Source organism: Camelina sativa, chromosome 3 (assembly GCF_030686135.1).
Source record: "Camelina sativa cultivar CO46 ecotype springtype chromosome 3, ASM3068613v1".
NCBI classification, from domain to species: Eukaryota; Viridiplantae; Streptophyta; class Magnoliopsida; order Brassicales; family Brassicaceae; genus Camelina; species Camelina sativa.
The window spans coordinates 31,098,049-31,120,919 of NC_141882.1; the positions used below are offsets into that span (position 1 = coordinate 31,098,049).

Consider the following 22,871-nt stretch of genomic DNA (forward strand, 5'->3'; position numbering starts at 1 on the left):
AGGAGTTTGGCCCAACCGGTACATGTGATAACGCCTATGCCTAACGGCGAAAATCGCATGATTGATTGTTTCCTCCGCAGCACCACACTAAGCACAATCCAAATCATAAGCAATACCTCGCCGACTTTAATTTTCCAATACCAAAATGCATCCTGATATGTCTATATTTTGTCTCTCCTCAGCATATATTTATCATGCATTTAGCTAGGATAACTGATTGTTTTACATCATTTTCTAAGTCTTTTCTATACACTATGCATGTCTAGGTAGTTCTTGCATCATCCTTGCATACATTGTGCATTTCGGAGTATTTCAGGTATTGAGGAGATGTTGGAAGCGCATCCGTCCGAGCCATGCTCCCCAGCGTCCGTCCGAGCCATGCTCCCCAACGTCCGTCCGAGCCATGCTCCCCAGCGTCCGTCCGAGCCATGCTCCCCAGCCTCCGACCGAGCTATGCTCCCCAGCCTCCGACCGAGCCACTCTCACTCGTCATGCAACCCAGCGGTCCGACCAAGCCACTCTCAATCGCCACACATGTAACGCCCGCGAACCAATTTCTGGAATTTTGGTTAGGGTGTCGATCGACACCATATGTAGTGTCGGTCGACACTGTTTGCTGACGGTTCGATTGGTTCGATTTTAATCGTCCGGTTTGCATGGTTGGTTTAAGAGATGCCCTAAACTCGAGTTTAAAAGGGGAACTCGACTTATTTCGTCCTTTTAGCCGTTTTTGGACAGAGAAGCAGAGAGAAGAAGGAGAAAACGTTTTTGAGAGAGATTTGTGAGATCCTTTGTTGTTCTTTAGAGATATATTGCTGTGGAGTGAAGATCTTGTGTTAGGAACGAAGGAGAAGGCTTCTAAGTTTTGGATTCGTCGTTGTTGAGTGAGAATCTTCCTGCAAAAGAGGGGAGTGCTTGACCATGGCTGATCTAAGCCTGAGATCTCTGTTGTTTTGGTTGTTTCTTGGTGTTTGTGGTGTTTTTCTTGTGTGGGTTGGTTGTTTTCATGTTCCCATAGGTTTCTGAGAAGTTTGTAAGAGTTTGGGAGGGTTTGGAAGCGGTTTGGAACGGAGGTTCGTCGTTCGGCTTCGTGCAGATCGATTCTGCGAAGGTTGTCATCGACACCAGTTGGTGTCGGTCGACACCATGTTGGTTGAGTGTTGGTCGACACCGACCTAGTGTCGGTCGACACCAGTGATGCGTTAGCGTCGGTCGACACCGACTTAGTGTCGGTCGACACCAGACTTAACTGAGTCTTGTTTTTCTGGTTTGTTGTATTGTTTGTGTTTTGGTTGTTGGCCTTAATAATAGAATCTCAGTTGCTTGTGTGTATAGTCCAGTAGATGGGAGGATGGCCTCACTGAGTGTTTATTAAATACTCTTGCATCTCAATTTGTGTTTGCGGTGAAGGTAAAGGCAAGTGTGAATGTGGAATCAAGGCGATGAGGAGGAGGATGATCTAGGGTCTCATTTGTGTGTTGTTGGTTATTTATGGTTATGTGTTGGAACCTTGGTTAGAGTTATGATAGGTTATTGGATAGAATGGTTAGGAATGTTATTATATTAAGGATATGTTTGTTTGGTATTGTTTGTACGTTTCCGCTGTGTAAGATGCTGGTTTAAATGATGTTTTGTGGTTTGGGTTGATTTAATTAAGTAGTATGGAATGCTTAGTTATATATATAGTATTTTTTTTTAAAAAGGGTCGGGTCATTTCAACGCACCCCAGCGGTCCGACCGAGCCAATCTCACTCGCTACGCTCTCCAGAGGTCCGACCGAGCCACTCTTAGGTCACCAGTTGAGCTGCACCAATCGAGCCAATCTAACAACACTCCTGGAACTCTCTCTCGAGCCTATCTCACAACACTCTCAGCACCCTCTCTCGAGCTAATCTCACAACACTCCCGGAACCATCTCTCAAGCGAGTGTCATCCGCTCGATCGAGCCACTCCGTTCGAGCCGTTCTACTCGAGTGGGATTTAGCTTTCGACATCTTCACCAAAGTTGTAGAGAATTGAATAATATTTCCAATGCCGTTTATTTCAAGCCAATCGGAGGTGTGGTTCAAGAGTTATCATCGTATAAGTGGATGTGTATACACCCAGCTCGAGCCACTTTCACCGACCACGCTCGAGCCACTTTCACCGACCACGCTCGAGACGCTTTCACCGACCACCCTCGAGCCACTTTCACTCACACCATTCGAGCCACTTTCATATACCAATCAAGGACTGGATGCACACTAACTCGTTCGCACATGTCAGGAGGACGTTCCGTCTTACACGCTTCAGGAGATTCCCAAAACCGACTTCCTACCTTATCGTTTTAAGTTCTAGGGTTTTCCATGTTGGACTACTATAAATACTCTTTGTTAAGCATTGGCTGGAGATCTGATCTTTTTTTCTCATTTTCGTTTTGTTCTTAAGGTGAACCTAGCCACCTAAAAACGTTCTAAGACTTGTAATCCGACATCTACGAGTTTATTCAGTTTTTGTACTTGTTTCCTTCTCAAAAGTTGTTCATCTTATTTTTATCTAACTAATAATGCTTGTTTCAATGTTTTATGGATTTGTATCCTTGATGATGATCTTCGGATCTGAGTAGTGTGGTAGTTCTTGAGGATGGGATAGATTAGGTGGAGGATCTTAGGATGTAGAGTGTTTAAGCTTTGATTTGTATGATTCCCTTATGGACTAGAGTTAGAAATACTTGTTTCTCTCAGATCAATTGGAACTAGGTTTTAGAAATTTCCGCTAGTGCCAGAGACTTACGTTCCTAGCCTAAGAGATTAGTTGTCTAGGATGTTTGTTGACGTGAATGAACTTGTTTTTCATGCCATGCTTGATCATGTTTCTCTAGCGAGAGCTAGGTTTGGAAGTGTTTGAGTTTGAGTAGCTTCTGTCAAGAGATTGGATTAGCTAAGAAGTGATGTTCATTGTTTAGGGATGGTTTGCTTGTGGAATGTTAAACAATTTATAGACTAGGATACTCCACCGATACTTCCTGATTTTTATTGCATTTCTGAAACTGTTTCGTCTCTTGCCTTTTAGTTCATGCTTAGACTCGTTTATGTTTATATTCATTTTCGCTTCTTGTCATGCATTTTCATTTCTAGTCCTATAACATATTTCCGTTTTGCATCCTCATCATTCTAGGATTGTTAGACATAAAACCATTCTTTGAACTGTCTTGACTTGTGAAATCTTGATTGCATCTTGAGTGACTAGCAACATCCCATTTGGATTGACATCTTAATTACTACAACACATAAGGTTAATTGAACCTGCTAAGAGACACAAAAATCCTAGTATCAATTTGGCGTCGTACATGAACTATGGCTACCAAGACTACTCCCAGCTCATCTTTTTGCCGATCATCACACACCCATCACTATAGACGCTCCTAATGGACCAAATCCGTGACCGCAAAACATTGGTGTTGGGGATGCACTGAACACTCATACTCAGCGTGCTGGAATCGTCCCTCCCGCCGTGCAGAATAACAACTTCGAGATCAAAAGTGGTCTGATCTCCATGATCCAAGGGAACAAGTTTCACGGGTTGCCTATGGAGGATCCACTCGATCACCTCGACGAGTTCGATCGTTTGTGCAGTCTCACCAAGATCAACGGCGTGAGTGAGGATGGTTAGAAGTTGCGCCTTTTCCCATTCTCCCTGGGAGACAAAGCTCATCAATGGGAGAAAAACATTCCCAAGGGCTCCATCACCACTTGGGATGACTGCAAGAAGACATTCTTGGCAAAGTTCTTTTCGAATGCCAGAACTGCACGTCTCAGGAATGACATCTCTGGTTTTACTTAGAAGAGCTCTGAATCATTTTGTGAGGCCTGGGAGCGTTTCAAGGGTTACCAGAGCCAGTGTCCACACCATGGGTTGAACAACGAGTCACTGCTGAGCACTCTATACCGTGGTGTACTTCCAAAAATCCGCATGCTACTTGATACTGCCTCTAACGATAATTTCCTGAACAAAGAAGTTGATGAAGGATGGCAACTAGTTGAGAATCTCGACCAGTCTGACGGTAAATACAATGAAGACTATGACCGCACAATTAGAGGCGACGCTGGGTCTGAAGAGAAGTACAAGAAGGACCTTAAGAATGTCAATGACAAGCTTGACCGCTTCTTGCTAAGTCAGCAGCAGACCATCCATTTCGTAGCTGAGGATGATTCTTTCCAAGTTCAAGATGGGGAAGGTGAGCAATTTGAGGAGATCAATTACGTCCAAAATCAAGGTGGTTACAACAAAGGTTACAACCCCTACAAGACGAACCCCAATTTGTCTTACGGGAGCACAAATGTTGCAAATACACAAGATCAGGTGTACCCTCCTCAGCAGCAACAACAAGGTCCGCAAAAACTTTTTGTTCCTTACAATCAAGGATTCATGCCTAAGCAACAGTTCCAACAAGGTTATCAAGCTCCTTCCGGACCACCACCAGGATTTTCACCTCAACAAGTTCAACCTACTCAAGCTCCAGATTAAGAAATGAAGTACATGATGCAACAACTTTTTCAAGGTCAAGCTAATGGTTCTCTGGATACTGCTAAGAAGTTTGCTGAACTCAGTCAGCGGATGGAATGTTCTTACAATGATCTGAATGTCAAGTTTGAAGCTCTTAACTCCAAGATGAATTATATGGAAGGCAACACTGTTTCTACTTCTACCCCAACAACTGGCCAACTACCTGGAAAAGCAGTATAAAACCCCAAGGACTATGCTGCTATCCATGCCATCACCACCCAAGTTGTAGATGTACAGCTCACTGAGGACAATGAGAGTTTAGATGAGGAGGATTTTCTTCAATATGAAGTTCAGATAAAGGATCCTATCGAGGTGCTCAAGGATCCAATTAAGTCAGCCAAGCAATTTGATCCTAAAGCTACTAAAGAACCCGCTGCTCCCAAGAATAAACCTGTGAGATTCATTCCTCCACCATACAAGCAACCTCTACCATTTCCGGTGAGGTTTAAGAAGCAGCTTACTGAGAAGTATAAAGCTCTGTTCGAAAACAAGTCAAGGAGATTGAACTTAGGATGCCTTTGCTTGATGAATTTGCACTTGTGCCTCAATATCAAAAGTTTTTAACTGATTTGGTAACATAAAGGACCAAAGAGAAGGAGGAGATAGCTAAAGGAGCTCAAGCTAAGGCTTTGGAAGATGAGAGGGTAGTGCATGACATAGGTGGGGTTATTCATGAATGCAAGGCTGTTATTCAGAAGATGATTATCCCAAAGAAGCTAGAGGACCCTGGTTCTTTCACCTTACCTTGTTCTCTAGGTCCATTGGCCTTCAAAAAGTGCCTATGTGACCTTGGTGCTTCAGTAAGCCTAATGCCACTATCTGTAGCTCAGAGACTAGGATTCAACGAATACAAGTCATGCAACCTCCGCTTAATATTGGCTGATAGGACTACTAGATTACCTCATGGTCTACTAGAGAACATACCCATCAAAATTGGACAAGCTGGGATTCCTACTGACTTTGTGGTGCTGCGAATGGATGAAGAGCCTAAAGATCCACTAATCCTGGGAAGACCTTTCTTAGCTACAGCTGGAGCAGTCATTGATGTCAAGAAAGGGATGATTGATCTCAATCTGGGTAAAAACTTCAAGATGAAGTTTGACATCAAGGATTCTAAGAAGAAACCAACTATTGATGGGCAGACCTTCGTGATTGAAGAGAAAGATCATAAAGCTGGGTTTGACATCTTTGAGAGTGTGAATAAGGTAGAAACTGAGGTTTTGGTATCCAAAGAGAAAACTCAAAGTGTCACTCGACCATTCTCCAACTCGAATGCAGTCGTTACCTTCCCTAAGCGTGAAGACCTGCTTTCTAAACCTCACCAACCGCAAGAGTCAAGTCCTCCTGCGCTTGACAATTTGTATGAACTCCAAAATACTCATATTCTAAGGGATTCAGTGAAAGAGTTAACAACTATGGTGAAGGAAATGAGTGGGCAAATCAAGAAGCTCCAAGGTACAATGAGAAGTTCTCCTCCCAGGAAATTAAGGAAGAGGTTTGGGATAATGAAGAAGAGCAGTTCATTTGTTGTTGAACATGGGCAGAATGTTAAAGAGTATATGGCTAGACAAGACATTCTAGAGGGGTCTCTGAAGCCTCTCTATGAATCTCCCAAAGCATAAGGAGTATGCAAAGTCAAGCTCAGAGACTTTAAACAAGCTCACTTGGGACGAAGTCCCACATGTATCATTGTAAATAATTTTTAGGATCCTTGTGTTTTTGATTTTTGTTTTTAGTTTTCTGGTGTTGAGGAATCTGCAGAAGGGAGTATGGGCAACAAACAATAAAAAAAACAAAAAAGTGAAAGTATAAGTCAAAAGAAGGCGCTGCGACGCAACCTAGAGAGTTCAACCACCACTGTGCGTTCTCAACCATCGTCGACTCAAGAAAGGTTCAACCGACGGCGTGAAATCAGACTCGACCCAGGTTCATCACTCCGCACTCGTTCGAGCCACGCCATCGCTGTCACGCTCGAGCCAATCTCACTCCGCACACGCTCCAACTACCACACTCGAGCCACTCATGCCAACACCCGATCGAGCCTCTCTCTCGAGCCACACACAAAGTCTCCATCGAGCCAACTCGTCAGAGAACACTCTCTCTGGTTCCCTCCCCAGCACGTCAATCTTCATATGTGTCACGGGAGCGTCAGCCTTCACCCGCTCCTTCACACCACTCATCACAAGAGTCTAAGGAGAGACAAGGACAAGGTTCACGTGGTTTCAGAGCCTCCTCAAGTTGTCAATCAACACGTTGTTCTGGAGCTCAAGCAAGAGGTTGAGCAACGAGATGAAGCTCATGGTGATTATCAGGGCATGCAAGAGGTTGAGCAGCAAGGTGGTTATCAGCCTACAAATGTGGTAGTGTTAGTCTCGGACCATGGTGATTCTAGAGTCGACGACATGCAGTGCGACGAGCAACCAAACACTTATCAGAACACGCAAGCGGTTGAGGCCACTCCCGCGATCCCGAACAAGGTGAAGGACAGAGCCAGTATCACGCACCAACTCCTTGGGCGAGCTCCGACTCCTTCTTCTACTACTGAGGTACTCCGACTTTCCCTCTGTACATACCATTTCATTCACGCATTGTTTTTGTTATGATTCTCAAATCCTTTTGTAAATTTTTCTTACACAAGAGACTGTGTAATTTACGTTTGGGGGAGGGTTTGAGATGATGTATATGATGTTGTGTCTTGTGATTCTTATTTCAAATTTTTGCATCATATCATGTTTGAGTCTGCATCCATATCTTTGCATAGAAAAATCATAAAAATTTGAATTTTTTTTTGAAAATTTCCACAAAAAAACAGAGTGTTCATGTAGTTTACACTTGCATATTAGGATTGAGTCTAGTGTTATTTAGGGTTGTTGCATCTAGCATAGGGGTTGATGATGATTGTAACCTTGGTAGCATGCTGGATTCAATAGGATAAGATCAAAGCCCTTGTTATTAGTTCTTTGATGCATGTTGGTTGAATTTGAAAATGTAAGATTGAAACATGTTTTGAATTGACGTCATTCCCTATCTATCTGAACCTAATCCAGACTTGCAATTATCTTGTTATGCATTGAAGTTGAACTCATGGGTACCATATACATATTTGGATTGTTTTTCACATTTTTACCACCCTTGTCAATCCAAGTAGCTGATTCCCATTTTTGGAATAGTTCCCCGCACCCTTAACCAACCGTTCTTTCAAGCCAATTGTATTCTTGAGTGTCAGACCTTTTCCGAGTTGAGCTTGTTAGAAAGTGTTAGGTTCTAACCGACAAGAGTAGGATCCTGTGTAGTTCTAGTTCGCGTTATCCGGACTAGTAGGACTAGGTGAGAACTCGAATTTGGGTATTTGGTATGGATTTGTGCAGAAAAGTGAAGAGTACAAAGAAAGTTAAGGGTAGAAAATCTTTAGGAGGGGGATGCGTTTTCAAAGTTTACAAGTCTAGTAAAGGATTTGAGTTGAGCAAAATAATGAGTTACTGGTTATGGGCATAAAATGAAAAGATTAGACAAAGAAAAGAAAGTAAAATGTTTAAGATGTCTAGAGTCCTTAGAAGAAAAGAAAAAGAACCTTACTGATAATAAAGATTTCCCAATCCGCTAGAATGATAAGAAGTGAACTCCTCCTAAGACTAAGTGTAAAAAGTTTGAGATGATGTTTCTGATGAAGGGTAGAGATAGGACCAACTTCTGGGTTAGAATGTTAGGACTGAGTTTCCTTGGGGACCTTGGGTAGATAGGGCACTGCTCTTGTATTTATCAGTTGGTTTCAACCTTTAGCCTTCTTTTGAGCTCAACTCCTTTTCGTGAGAGAACCTTATTCTGTATTGACAAAACAACTTGAGAAGGAGTCCATCTTCGTCTTTGACCCTTCACCCTAGCCAAATGAGTTCAATGACATTGCATAGCTTGATTCATGGTTCTCTGTTAATAAATGTTAAAGGGGGTGATTGATAGGATTGCATGTGTAGATTAAACAAATGAAATTCCTTCACCATGCATCATAGAACTAAAAACAAGGAACTTGATTCTAACTACTCTATTCAGCATGTTTTAGGTTCTGAGACCCCATCTTCACACCTCTCTTCCAGACTTTGCTCTTGATCGTTTGCTTGAGGGCAAGCAAAGACTAAGTTTGGGGGAGTTGATATGTCTATATTTTGTCTCTCCTCAGCATATATTTATCATGCATTTAGCTAGGATAACTGATTGTTTTACATCATTTTCTAAGTCTTTTCTATACACTTTGCATGTCTAGGTAGTTCTTGCATCATCCTTGCATACATTGTGCATTTCGGAGTATTTCAGGTATTAAGGAGACGTTGGAAGCGCATCCGTCCGAGCCATGCTCCTCAGCGTCCGTCCGAGCCATGCTCTCCAGCGTCCGTTCGAGCCATGCTCTCCAGCGTCTGTCCGAGCCATACTCCCCAACGTCCGTCCGAGCCATGCTCCCCAGCGTCCGTCCGAGTCATGCTCCCCAGCGTCCGTCCGAGCCATGCTCCCCATCATCCGTCCGAGCCATGCTCCCCAGCGTCCGTCCTAGCCATGCTCCCCAGCTTCCTACCAAGCCACTCTCACTCGTCACGCACCCCAGCGGTCCGACTGAGCCACTCTTAATCGCCACGCACCCCAGCAGTCCAACCGAGCCACTCTCACTCGCCACGCTCTCCATAGGTCCCACCGAGCCACTCTCCGGTCACCAATTAAGCTGCACCAATCGAGCCAATCTAACAACACTCCCGGAACCCTCTCTCGAGCCTATCTCACAACACTGTCAGCACCCTCTCTCGAGCCAATCTCACAACACTCCCGGAACCGTCTCTCGAGCCAGTCTAATCCGCTCGATCGAGCCACTCCGTTCGAGCCGTTCCACTCGAGTAGGATTTAGCTTTATACTTCTTCACCAAAGTTGTAGATAATTGAATCATATTTCCAATGCCGTTTATTTCAAGCCAATCGGAGGTGTGGTTCAAGAGTTATCATTGTTTTAGTGGATGTGTATACACCCAACTCGAGCCACTTTCACCGACCACGCTCGAGCCACTTTCACCGACCACGCTCGAGCCACTTTCACTGACCACGCTCGAGCCACTTTCACTCACACCATTCGAGCCACTTTCATATACCAATCAAGGACTGGACGCACACCGACTCGTTCGCACATGTTAGGAAGACGTTCCGTCTTACACGCTTCAGGAGATTCCCAAAACCGACTCCCTACTTTGTCGTTTTAAGTTCTAGGATTTTACATGTTGGACTACTATAAATACTTTTTGTTAAGCCTTGGCTGGAGATCTGATCGTTTTTTCTCATTTTTCGTTTTGTTCTTAAGGTGAACCTAGCCACCTAAAAACGTTCTGAGACTTGTAATCCGACATCTCCGAGTTTATTCAGTTTTTGTACTTGATTCCTTCTCAAAAGCTGTTCATCTTATTTTTATCTACCTAATAATGCTTGTTTCAATGTTTTCTGGATTTGTATCCTTGATGATGATCTTCGGATCTGAGTAGTGTGGTAGTTCTTGAGGATGGGATAGATTAGGTGGAGGATCTTAGGATGTAGAGTATTTAAGCTTTGATTTGTATGATTCCCTTCTGGACTAGAGTTAGAAATACTTGTTTTTTTCTGATAAATTGGAACTAGTTTTTAGACATTTCCGCACCCAAAAGGTGTTCGATGAAATGTCTGACCAACTAGTGCCAGAGACTTACGTTCCTAGCCTAAGAGAATAGTTGTCTAGGATGTTTGTTGACGTGAATGAACTTGTTTTTCATGCCATGCTTGATCATGTTTCTCTAACGAGAGCTAGGTTTGGAAGTGGTTGAGTTTGAGTAGCTTCTGTCAAGAGATTGGATTAGCTAAGAAGTGATGTTCATTGTTTAGGGATGGTTTTCTTGTGGCATGTTAAACACTTTATAGACTAGGATACTCCACCGACATCAATTACTCCCATCCTTAGGACTTCTTTCTTCCTGATTTTTATTGCATTCCTGAAACTGTTTCGTTTCTTGCCTTTTAATTCATGCTTAGACTCGTTTATGTTTATATTCATTTTCGCTTCTTGTCATGCATTTTCGTTTCTAGTCCTATAACATATTTCCGTTTTGCATCCTCATCATTCTAGGATTGTTAGACATAAAACCATTCTTTGAACTGTCTTGACTTGTGAAATCTTGATTGCATCTTGAGTGACTAGCAACGTCCCATTTGGATTGACACCTTAAGTACTACAACACATAAGGTTTAATGAACCTGCTAGGAGACACAAAAATCCTAGTATCACATCCTGACAATACTTGTGACATAAAATGTTGAATTTTTGGTGGGCATTGTGTTTTCCAAACTCTGGCTTAGAGAGAGGTGATATCTGATCCACAACCAAGAGCCTGTAAAAACTGTGGAACCGCCATTCATACCAAATGATATCATGACTTAACTGTATATTTGCCTGATTTTGTGAAATCCAATCACAGGGATCGGAGTCTCCCTTCTCGCCATTACCTTAGGATTTAAGTCTCTTTCTCTATGCAAAACATTTTGTAGTGTTAACCATGATTATGAATTTTATTAGGTGGATAATACACTATGTGCTTACATTATTACCTCTAAAATATATATTGTCATGAATAGTTCATTTTTGCCTTTTATTTATCAGATAATTGTTGCCTAAAACCGAAGTTAATTGCCAAATGATGCTTATTATCATATATTCATAATACACTCTATATCGATATTAAGCTTGAAAAATATATTTATAAAACTGTTTAATTTATTATTATTATTATTATTCTAAGAGAAAGTTTGAAACTCCTCAATTGGGTAAATACAAAGTGGGCTGAAAACACTTGTTGGAGCCTTGGAGGTGTGGCTTGGAAACATGTCTATACTCAAGACATCGGTTCCGTTCAGGAAATTCGGTGTTAGCAAAAGGTACTACTTTGCTTCTATTTCGGCGGCTCTAGTTAGTTATTCGACCGAAGCTAACAAATCCAGACCGAAACCCTGTTACCACCATCAGATCTTACCTGCACCACTCTTTCCGGAGCATTGCTTAATTATGCATGTTAATTGTTAAATGAAAATATAAAGGGTTAATTGATTATAAGATGTTTAATTAGATCTTAATATATATATAGCTTTATTCGTTTTCCTCAGATCGTGTCAAAGGTTGCATGTCTTTAGTTAGGCTTGCATGTTAGCTTCCTCGTTGTCTTTAATTCTTTATTAATCAATCAATCCACATTAATTACTCTTTTCGCATTTGCTATGTAAAAATTGCAAACTATAAATCTATAGACACTAACACACACACATCGACCGTTTATATATATTGTCACGTTATTTGTTCCTATAGCTTGACTCGATTTAATTTGTGACCAAGAAAAAAAAAGTGGTGAAACATTTGTGGCATGAAAGTTGATATCCTATAACGGTATAAGACTACTAGTATAAGCTAAACTGTTAAAGCATCTTTGGCCAAAATATCTTTCAGTTTAATTTCTCTTTTCTTTTCTTTTTTTCTCTCTCTCTCTCTCCCTAAGTTATTGGTGACCACAACTTAAAGCTTACCTAAAATGTTATTGTTATTTTCTTACAGAAGAAAAAAAGAGAGGAAGAGTTTGTGGTTGTGTATTTGCTCATTTCCTTGCATAAACGTTTGATTACCCTTTCTTTTACGATTACTTAAAATTATGTCCCCAGTGTTCGTAAATGTGAATTATATTTTAGCAAAGAAAAAGAATATGAAAACGAGACATTTTTATATATGAGAGTATATATATATATATCATATATACAAGTGAAGATGTCACATACTCCATATTTTTAAAATTTATCTTTTTGGATCGAGGCCGAGAGAGATAGTCGAGGCAAAAAGAGATTTGACCGTGAGTAAGTAAAATTGAAGCGCCGATAGAAAGAGAGTCAAAGATTGTGTGGGAGTAATGATGTAAAAGAGGCGAACAACGTCTTTAATCCATATGTAAAAGGGACTAAAGAAGCCTCCCAACACTAAAGCCAAAGTCGACTTAGATGCTGCTTTTTAATTACCTCATTTAAAAAAAAAAAAATCACAAGAACCAATAACAACAACATAAAATATTACAACAAACTGTAAAACCGAACAAAAAAGAAAAGAAAAAAGACGAGTGTTTAGGTGTCGCCAGATAGATTTGGTTTGAGAAGAGTTATAGGGTCCCCTAAATATTAGAAAAGCCTTCATTTTTTGTTTTAAGCAAGTTAACTAAATTATAGGGTCCCCTAAACATTATAAAAGATTGAATGGGACTTCACATCATGACATACGTTACCCTCACCGGGATTATAAACGCCGAAACGCGTAACTTTGTATACATACATGCATACATGAATGCATATATATGTTAGATCTTGTAAAATGGGACCTTCTAGCTAACCTTTTTCCGTCTCTCCTTCTAGGGTTTTCACACTTGCAGCAGAATCTTCAAAAGCTAGAGTTCAATTTTTTTATTTTTAAATGTAAATACATATTGGTTCAAAAATAAATGTGATGAGTATTATGACAGACACTGACCAAAAAGCAAACCCAAAGTAACACAAAATATTAGTCTCAGAAGATGCCAATCCCATGGCATACTTTTATACATTCCCATATGACATATCATACCTCCTGCGGTGTGGTCTCTTCTTATTTTCAATTATATATAGTCTCCTTCATATATCGTACGAACACCCCTCCTACCCTCTATAATATATTTCTCATCTCTTTCTCTCTCACTTTCTTCTACCGCATCTAGCTACTTTGAATGGCGCCCAGTTTGCCTCCAGGATTCAGGTTTCATCCCACAGATGAAGAGCTAGTTGCGTACTATCTCGATAGGAAGGTCAACGGCCGAGCCATTGAGCTCGAGATCATCCCAGAAGTTGATCTCTATAAATGCGAGCCATGGGACTTGCCTGGTACGATCCAACTCTCTCTCCCTCTCTATCTAACATGTATATATATACTGTTCAGCTTATTTATATCATTTAACGTTATAATTACACATTCACTTGGACATGGTGCATTCATACATATATTACATCGATCATGGTTTTTTGAATCGAAGTAACCATATTTAATCTTATAATATGCGTAACAGAAAAGTCATTTTTGCCGGGGAACGACATGGAATGGTACTTTTATAGCACAAGGGATAAGAAGTATCCCAATGGGTCAAGGACAAACCGTGCCACCCGAGCGGGTTATTGGAAGGCCACAGGGAAAGACCGTACAATAGAATCAAAGAAGATAAAAATGGGAATGAAGAAGACCCTGGTTTATTATAGAGGAAGGGCTCCTCATGGACTTCGTACTAATTGGGTGATGCATGAATATCGTCTCACCAACACTCCTTCCTCCTCCTTGAAGGTAAATTATTTCCCATGCGCACAAGCTTCATTATTAAGATATAAATCTATTCGTTTCTTGATAATGATAACGTTAAACAGGATTCGTATGCATTGTGCCGAGTGTTTAAGAAGAACATACAAATTCCAAAGAGAAAAGGAGAAGAAGAAGACGCAGAAGAAGAGAGCACTAGTATAGGAAAATATGAGGAAGAAGAGAAGGAGATCAAGAGGTGGAGAAAATTTGATGGTAATATTGAAGACGAGAGCTTGAAAAGAGCATCCGCGGAGACATCTTCATCAGAGCTCACTCAAGGGGTCCTTGTAGACGAAGCAAACAGCTCATCTATTTTTGCACTTCATTTCTCATCTTCTCTTCTCGACGATCATGATACTCTTCTCTCAAACTATACTCATCAGCATGAGCTTCCATACCATCCCCCTCTTCAACTCCAAGACTTCCCTCAGCTTTCTATGAACGAAGCAGATATTATGTCGTCAATCCAACAAGACTTTCAATGCAGAGACTCTATGAACGGGACGCTTGACGAAATCTTTTTTTCTTCTGCCACTTTCCCCGCTTCCCTTTGATAATTAATCCATATTTCATTTCTTGACTTACATAATTATATCAATTATGGTAATTCATATATATATAAATATATATATATATATATATATATATATATAGTTATTTTTTAGCTTCTAAATTGGTTGGCTGATGACAAAGGGTAGATATTTGTGTAGTTGTTTTTTCTACACAAAAAAAAGAATATTTTGGATTGTTATTTTTTCTTTTCTTAATTATGGATGTGTATGGTACTTACTAGTTTACTACTTACAGCTGGTTGGTCACGGAAAAGCGAAAACGTTTACCTGTATAAGTAACATATGTTATCGAAATCATTCATCGGCCGGGTTGCATATCTATGTATAATGTTTAAAGCTTTAAATATTACCATACAAGTCATCTTACATAAGATCTATATATATTTTTTTGAGACATTTATAAAATAAATTTTGAAGTTCATACCTATTTACAAAGAATATCATTGATATTAAATTTTATAATTATTTTTTACATTAAATAATATTAAATTTGGAATCTAATTGAAGAAGATTTTCTCTTATTCAAATTTCCAAAAGTATTGGACCAACACCCATTAGCATTAAATATTTTATATTTAATTAATCCATTCTCTAAAAAATCTGGACTAAACATTAAACACAATTGATTTACCGTAGACAATATTAACCGCCGAAATTTTCGATTAAACTTCATGTAGACAATGAAAATTATACACTACATATAAACCACTACATGTAGACAATGGAAATTATACACTACATTATATATTGATGTAAAACTATAGTAGATTTAAAAAATACAAAAGACATCATTTACATATATAGTTAATATAATAAATAAATTTTATTTTGTCTTTCTAAACAAAACATATAGCCCCGCGGTGTACTGCAGGTAAATATCTAGTTAAGTACAATTTTAACACGTCTCACCATTTGATCAACGAAAGTCTTAGTTTATTTTGTCAAGATAATTTATGTTGTCACACTTCCAGTCTTAAACTGCAAATACATTTAAACCTCTATAAATTAATAATCTATTAATAAATAAACACTATAAATTAATAAATATTAATTTTTTTTTGGTTTGGAAAATCAATCTAGTAGCTTTCTTTTAATTAATGTTTGGTTGAAAAAAGTTTAATAAATATTCAACTCTCGAGTCGGACCAGTAGAAAAAATAACAAAATTGCAATAATATAATAAGTTATATTTTTTTTGAAATCTCCATGTAAAATATGGTTCCAATAATATCATAAATTAATAGTCATGTAAATCTTTATATATATATATATTTATGTTGATATAATAATATATGCTTTTCCTAAATCTCATATATATAAAACAATTTTTATGTTATATTTTCAAACTATAATGATATAAAATATTTTATAACATGCCATAAAAATAGCTATTTTTTTTTTAAGTTTTCAATTTGTTAGATATGCATCATTTACATTTTGATAATTTGATAGACTATTAAAATACGATAATTGATATTATTATTCATAAATTTGAATATTTATGTATGTTATGTTTATAAGTGAATTTGTCTATAGTATTTGTAGTTTATTATCAATAATATTTTCTAAATATTACATGTTCATTCCAAAACCAGAAAATTTACAACATTCGAAAGTCTAATATTATATTGCTAAAATTGTATCAATTCATAATTTTTAGAATTTAAACTATTAAAAATATATCTATAAATTAATAATTATTAATTTACTAGTATAAAATAACAATTATTAATTTATACATAATTTAATATCACTATAAATTAATGAATTTTTTTGGTCCTAACATTATTAATTTATAGAGGTTTCACCATAATTGTCTCAAGATGGATGAGTGGAAAATATTAAAGGAATTTAACCAAATGTACCATATTTCTGGAAAAAGTTTATAAATGTGACATATTAGTTTTAGTTTTTTTAAAATGCCCAGCGTTTATGGCATAGTTTATTGTCTACGAGGGATTAAAATGTCTATCAGGAGTTAAAGTTATACACGAAAGTTAAAATTGTACACAAAGATTAAAGTTGTCTACGGAAAGTTAAAGTAGTCCACCAAATACTAAAAATGGTATGGCAAATTCGAAAAAAATTAAAGGGTTATGGCTTTTCGAATCCTCTCTGACGTCACTCCCAAGGCACCTAAACCTTCTCCTTCCTCCGACGCCGGTGTAGCCATGGATCGTCGGCGTCGGACTTTCCCCTGTGTTTATGGCTCCTTCGTTACTCTCCGCTTAGTTTCTACTTGGTTAAAGGACAGAACCTCCTTCGTTTTTTCGTTTTTCGCTCAGAGATGGCATAGATGGTTCACCGGATCTTCTTCTGAGGTCTCTTCGCTCGTCTCCGTTGCAGAGCTTCTCTCGGTACTTCATGGAAGACTCTTTTGTCAGCCTAGCCGATTCTCATCACTCTCTTGTTGGTCCAACACTCGTCGTCCGCCCAGCTCCTCAGCCTCCGGCTCCGCTGCCCTCCTTTCTTTGACATCCTCTAAGAACTCCTCCTCAGACGTTTCCTCCTTGTATCCGCCGGGTCTGTTTTCAGGTTTCGGTGAGTTTCTCCAACTCTCCGGAGCCCCCCTCGTGGATTTCAATCTCTTACGCATCCATCTTCATAAGGCTTCGTCTCGTCGGGAATCTTTGTTGTCTCCACCGGGTTTTAACCGTCGGTGGGTTAATCGATGTACCTCCATTCAGAAGTGTTAGCACCGCCTTCATTCTCCAAGGCGTGCGTGTGGCCGTGGACGCTCCAGATCCCCCTTCTCAAGCTCTCTGTCTGGTCCTCGTTTTTGTTCCCCTTTCTCTCCTGAAGATCAGGGTGCTCGTGACTGAGCCAGCAGCTTCGTTCGGAAGCTTGCCCCCTGCCAGTCGCCGCCACGACCCTCCCCTGTCCGATCTAGGTCAAAGGCTTGGTGTCGTGAATCGATGGCAGGTATCTCATAGGGCCCGGCCCATTAGTTTGTCTATATGGGTTTTGTATAAACATTCCAGTTTATTGGGTCCTGCTGGTAAACAGCCAATTTGGTTTTTACCTTGGGTCTCCTCCTTCTCCCACTCCGCTCATCAATCTGAAAGCCTCTTCCTTGCTGGCTTATTTGGTAAGTACGGTTTCATCAGATACTCCTCCGGTCCCTCCTCCGGATACTTCTCTGGTCTCTCCATCGAATACTTCTCCGTTTGGTTAATTGGCTTCCAATTCAGAACCTCCTATGTTATACTAGATTCCGTTTTTTTTCCTGGCGATGCTTGCTTACCGGAAACTTCTCCGGCTTCTCTCTGCCTGCGGTTGAGGTTGTCCCTGGTTGCTTCCAACCTTGAACCTTGCTTGGTTCGGTTGTCGTCTCTTCGTCACAATATATCTTTATATTGGTGGCCATCTATCTACCAGATGTTGGTTATTTGTTTAATGTGGGTTCTATCTTGTCTTTGCTCATGATAGTTTGGTTCAACATCTCTCCTGGTACCCTATCAAGCTTTGTTAAGTTTGTGTCTCTATATTTGACTTATGTTTGCACCTATGCTTATCTTCCAATCATGCTATTTGGGTTCTGTCCGGATAAGTAATCTTCTTGTATATTTCTCATTTGAATGAAAATCTTTGGTGAACAAAAAAAAAATTTTCAAGGGTTATGGCACATTTGGAAAAGATTTGCACACTGTTCAGGACAATCTTTTAGAGCAAGGGCAGTGGAGTAACCCATATGGTTACTCACAAATAAATTAATCATATAATTATTATTAATCTAATTAAAGCAACCCACTAAGTACTTATCAAAATTCATCATTCCACTAGAGAAACCTATGAAGATTTCTCAATCATTAAAATATATATTTTTTAAATTTATTGTTTAGTAATTTTCAAATTTAAATAATTTTAAATTGAGAAATAAGTTATATTAATTACTTATATTATATATAAGGGAAATAAAAATATTTTACAGAATTCGGGATTATTTAACATATTTTACAAAATCATGAAAAATAGACAAAGATAAATTATAATAGAAGAAACGGGGTACGAGAAAATAAATTAAATTCGTTCTACTGTTGGGTTGCACCAAATTTTTGCTAGATATGCTCAATCAAGTCTTTTTGAAGACGGTCATGCATTATTGGATCTCGGACGTCATTTCGAATGGTCATTATATTATGGAGATTCGTTGGCCTATCTGTTGAATATGATAAATCCACATGAGAAGTTCCGCTTCCTTCTCCCTGATGAAACTCTGATGGCTCGTAGAAACTATATTCATGTCGTTCGTCTTCCACTATCATGTTATGCAATATGATACATGCTCTCATTATCTTGCCTATTTTTGCTTTATCCAAAAAAAGTGTGGGATTCTTGACGATTGCAAATCGAACCTGCAAGACTCCAAATGCACGCTCTATATCTTTTTGGCATGCTTCTTGACATTGAGCAAAGAGTTTTGCTTTTTGACCATGTGGAAGTGTAATTGATTGGATGAAAGCTGCCCATTTGGGATAGATACCGTTAGTGAGGTAGTATGCCATTTTGTATTGTCGTCCATTGACAACATAGATAACTCTAGGAGCTCGACCCTCTAGTATATCATCGAACACTGGTGAGCGGTCCAAAACATTGATATCATTTAATGTACCTGGTGGTCCAAAAAAAGCGTGCCAAATCCATAAATCTTGCGACGCCACAGCCTCTAGTACGATTGTTGGTTTTCCAGATCCACGTGAATACTGTTTTTTCCTTGCTGTTGGACAATTCTTCCACTTCCAATGCATACAATCTATGCTCCCTATAATTCCGGGGAAACCACAATATTCTCCAAGATTCAGTAATCGTTGCAGGTCTTCCGCTGTAGGCTTTATGAGGTACTCATCTCCGAAAAGATTTATAACTCCGCTAACAAATTCTTCAAGGCATTTGTGCGCAGTCGTGTCAGCGAGTCTTAGATATTTGTCCATCGCATCTGCTGCACTTCCGTATGCCATCATACAAATTGTTGCCGTACATTTTTGAAGTGCAAAAAGACCGAGCCTTACAGTTGCATCTCGTCTTTGTTTGAAGTAAGGGACCCCATCTTCAATACTATTAACAATACGCAAGAATAACAGTTTGTTCATTCTAAATCGACGGCAAAACATACCTTGAGTGTAAGTGGGATTCTCACTAAAATAATCCTTCCATAACCGAATATGGCCTCCTTCTCGGTCTCTATTAATGTGCACTCTTCTGAAAACTGGTAATGGTGGATCTTCTGTATGAGTCCAATGGTTCTGAATTTCCTCCACTATACTGTCAACTTCTTCCTCTACCATATCATCAACTTCTTGATCAGAACTCCAATTTGACATCTTCTTAGAATATTTGTGGGTTTAAAGATAGAAAATTTGATACTTTATTATGGATCAAAGGTTTTTGTTTTTGGGTTTAGAAATCTTTATTTTGGTAGTAAGACCCAAGGTTATTAGTAAAGAAGATAGAAACTGGATTGTGTTTAAAAAACCTACAAGCCGAGAGAGAGATACAGGAAATGGAAAGAAGGATTGTGTTTTTTTTTTTGACAATCGGAAAGAAGGATTGTGTTTGAGAACAATGAATCTGATATGTGGTCAATATATAGAAAACACAAGACATAACAGTCCAAAAATGATTCACAAGTCACTAGGACCACCGAAAAACATACAAACATACAAAAAATAACATGACCCATACAAACAACTTCACGGGACTTAACAAGACATGACCACCTTCACGGGACTCACCAACACACAGGTCCACCTTCACGGGATTCACCAAAAAACAGTTCCACCTTCACATGAGTACAAACATCTTGACATGTCGCATGGACCCAACAACCTGAAACATAACAAATGTCTTAATCAGAAACAAAAACAGATGCATATATGAATACGAATCCAGAAACAAAAACAGATGATTAAACATAAACACAAACATAAACAAAACAAGAAGATTTGCATATATAAAAACGTAAATCATAACACAACAAAGCTCAAAGTCGAGACTCAGAACCTAAGTGTTTGACAACAGTTGGTCAGTTAGCTTGTCTCTGAGTGTAACTTTAGCTTGTGTAAGGTCAGGCTTGTTAAGGAGACTCTCAAGCAATCTCATTTTGCCTTGCCTATCTTTTGCCTCTTGTTCCTTATCCTTCATGGCTATAATCTTATCCAGTTTTCTCGTAGAAACATCCTCACCATCATTACTAACTACCGGTTGCTTACCTTTCTTCTTCGAAGCTTTAACACCAGGAGGCCTCTGTTCAGCGCCATCATTTGTTGAAGTGGAAACATATGATCCGTCTGAATCAAGCTTAGGCTTCTTGTTTGAGTCCTGCGAGATCCATTTCTGATCATGCTTGAGTTCCCTCCAGCAATGCCCTAGAACAAATGGCTTATGCATATCATTCTTGTAAAGCTGACATGCCATAGACATAACATCATCTTCAGATTCTCCACTCTTCCTTCTTGCACTGGTTTGTGTGTAACACCCAACAAATTTGTTCACTTGGTGGTTTATCTTGTTCCACCTAGCCTTACATTGCGACGGCCCTCTAGTATGTGTACTCGATGCCCTCTCACTTGCTTGGAAGTAGTCGGCAACTCTCTTCCAGAAGGAACCGAACTTCTGCAAATTACTAACAATCGGGTCTTTGCTGGTATTTAACCAGGCACTGATGAGAGTAATATCCTCCTCGGAACTCCACCTTGTCCTACTTTCTCTACCAGCTTCTTCTTCATTCTCGTCGACACTAAGGTCAATACAGTCTTCGGTGACAGATGGTGTGCTAATTTGGACAGGCTGAGAAGAGAATGTGGGGATAGAGTCGACAGGTTGAGAAGGGAGTGGGGTGGTATACTGATTAGGCTGAGAATCCTGTTGAGAATTCAACAGATCCATATAAGTATTAGGAGGATAACTGTAAGGGTTTGAAGAACTCATTACTAGAGTATTAGATAAAAGGGTTAAGTTCAGAATTAAAGTAAATGGAACTTGGTAAGGGTTTATATTGACCTAAAGGTTTGTTTAGACAGAGATAGATGCACTATAAACGTGTATCTATCCAAGATTAGACAACTGAAAAGTCTGAGTTGATTATTTTCAAACGCCTTTTTAACAGTTTATGGGAACCGAGCCTTTGATTAGATTGTAATTCGATTAGATTGTAACGAAGGTGTTTACTTTTGTAGTGTGTGTTTACGGAAGAAGAATATACACTAACGGTATAGTTAGATGTAAACTTGAAACACAAATATTTAGTTGTAACCTAGATAGTTTAAACTTGAAAATTATGCTTTTTTGGTTTGTGATTTGCAACCATCAGCTTTAGTAGCATCATATCTTATCAGATGCAATCATGTACACCAATTTGACTCAATTTTCTTTTTAATACAAACAAAAGCAGAAAAGCAAAGACAGTGACCCACTCTTCCTCATCAAGGTTTCCAGTAGGTATGATCTGCCTCTGAACCTCTGGCCTAGCAACTTCCCTTGGCGGCGGAAGAGTAACCAATGCACCAGGCTGAACCACAACTTCTACAGGAGATCTTTTCCCTTTGTCATCCTGCTCCATAATACTACTACCTGCCTTTGACTGCGACCACCAAATCGGACTCCCACTCTGTTGTGCATAAAGTCCTGTGAGATGTAGTACTCATCTTTATCTCACTGCAAAGACAACAATCGATTAGTTTTAAGCACAATTACATAAAACAAGCTCATCAACATCAACTAAGCTACTCTAATCAGCTCGGAAAGATCAAGATTCCATAGTTGAAGCAAAACCCTCGTTTCTGATTGATGAATCTTGGGACTGAAATTACTAATCACTGGATTTCAAACTCGAATCGTTAAATCAAAGAAGAAGGCAGTAAGATTCACGCCGACAATCGAAAGACAAAAGAAAATACACTATCTAATGGATCAATAGAGAGATATAGAGCAAACCTGAGGATGCAGATGATGATTGGTGTTCCTATTCCCTGAAGAAAAGCTCAGCTTCGAGCTTATGGGTGCGGAGGGAAGACAATGATGAAACCCTAGCTTGGTGGATTTACGAATCGTTTGATCGGAATTTCTTCTTAGAGCAAACAAAGTTCCATCTTTATGCCGGAAAAACAAAATTAAATGGATTGAATCTATGATAACTGAGGAATGATAGAGAGATTCATCGGTTCGTCGATTCGTGAAGGAAGAAAGTGAGAGAGAGAAAGAGAGTCGGCAAAAGAAAAGGAAAAAAATGAGGAAAATATTTTTTTGGTGTTTTATAGTTTAGGCTCATCCAATCAAAAACTTCCACATAGGGTTGCTTCGACCGTTCTTCTGTTCCTCCCTTAAACATCCGATTCTATTGTTTTTGGGCTTTTT

At 39.3% G+C, this 22,871-nt stretch overlaps 2 protein-coding genes, 1 long non-coding RNA gene and 1 other non-coding gene across 4 annotated transcripts in view; 1 reads left to right on the plus strand and 3 right to left on the minus strand.

Moving 5' to 3' along the window:
- The window catches only part of LOC104778406 (protein neprosin), a 648,080-nt gene that overhangs the window by 539,620 nt on the left and 85,589 nt on the right, over positions 1 to 22,871 (minus strand). The gene's annotated exons all lie outside the window — the stretch shown is intronic.
- LOC147947929 (small nucleolar RNA R71) lies at positions 3,790 to 3,896 on the minus strand. Its single transcript, XR_015595632.1, has one exon. It is a non-coding gene; the product is annotated as a small nucleolar RNA R71 (small nucleolar RNA).
- LOC104778496 (NAC domain-containing protein 54-like) lies at positions 13,189 to 14,553 on the plus strand. The gene is made up of 3 exons (XM_010502956.3): positions 13,189 to 13,482; positions 13,665 to 13,933; positions 14,014 to 14,553. The coding sequence occupies exons 1-3, from the start codon at positions 13,329 to 13,331 to the stop codon at positions 14,500 to 14,502; spliced, it is 912 nt and encodes a 303-aa protein (XP_010501258.2). The 5' UTR covers positions 13,189 to 13,328; the 3' UTR covers positions 14,503 to 14,553.
- Positions 21,760 to 22,796, minus strand: LOC104778497 (uncharacterized). The gene is made up of 2 exons (XR_766451.3): positions 22,452 to 22,796; positions 21,760 to 22,172 (listed from the first exon to the last, which is right to left on the minus strand). It is a non-coding gene; the product is annotated as an uncharacterized LOC104778497 (long non-coding RNA).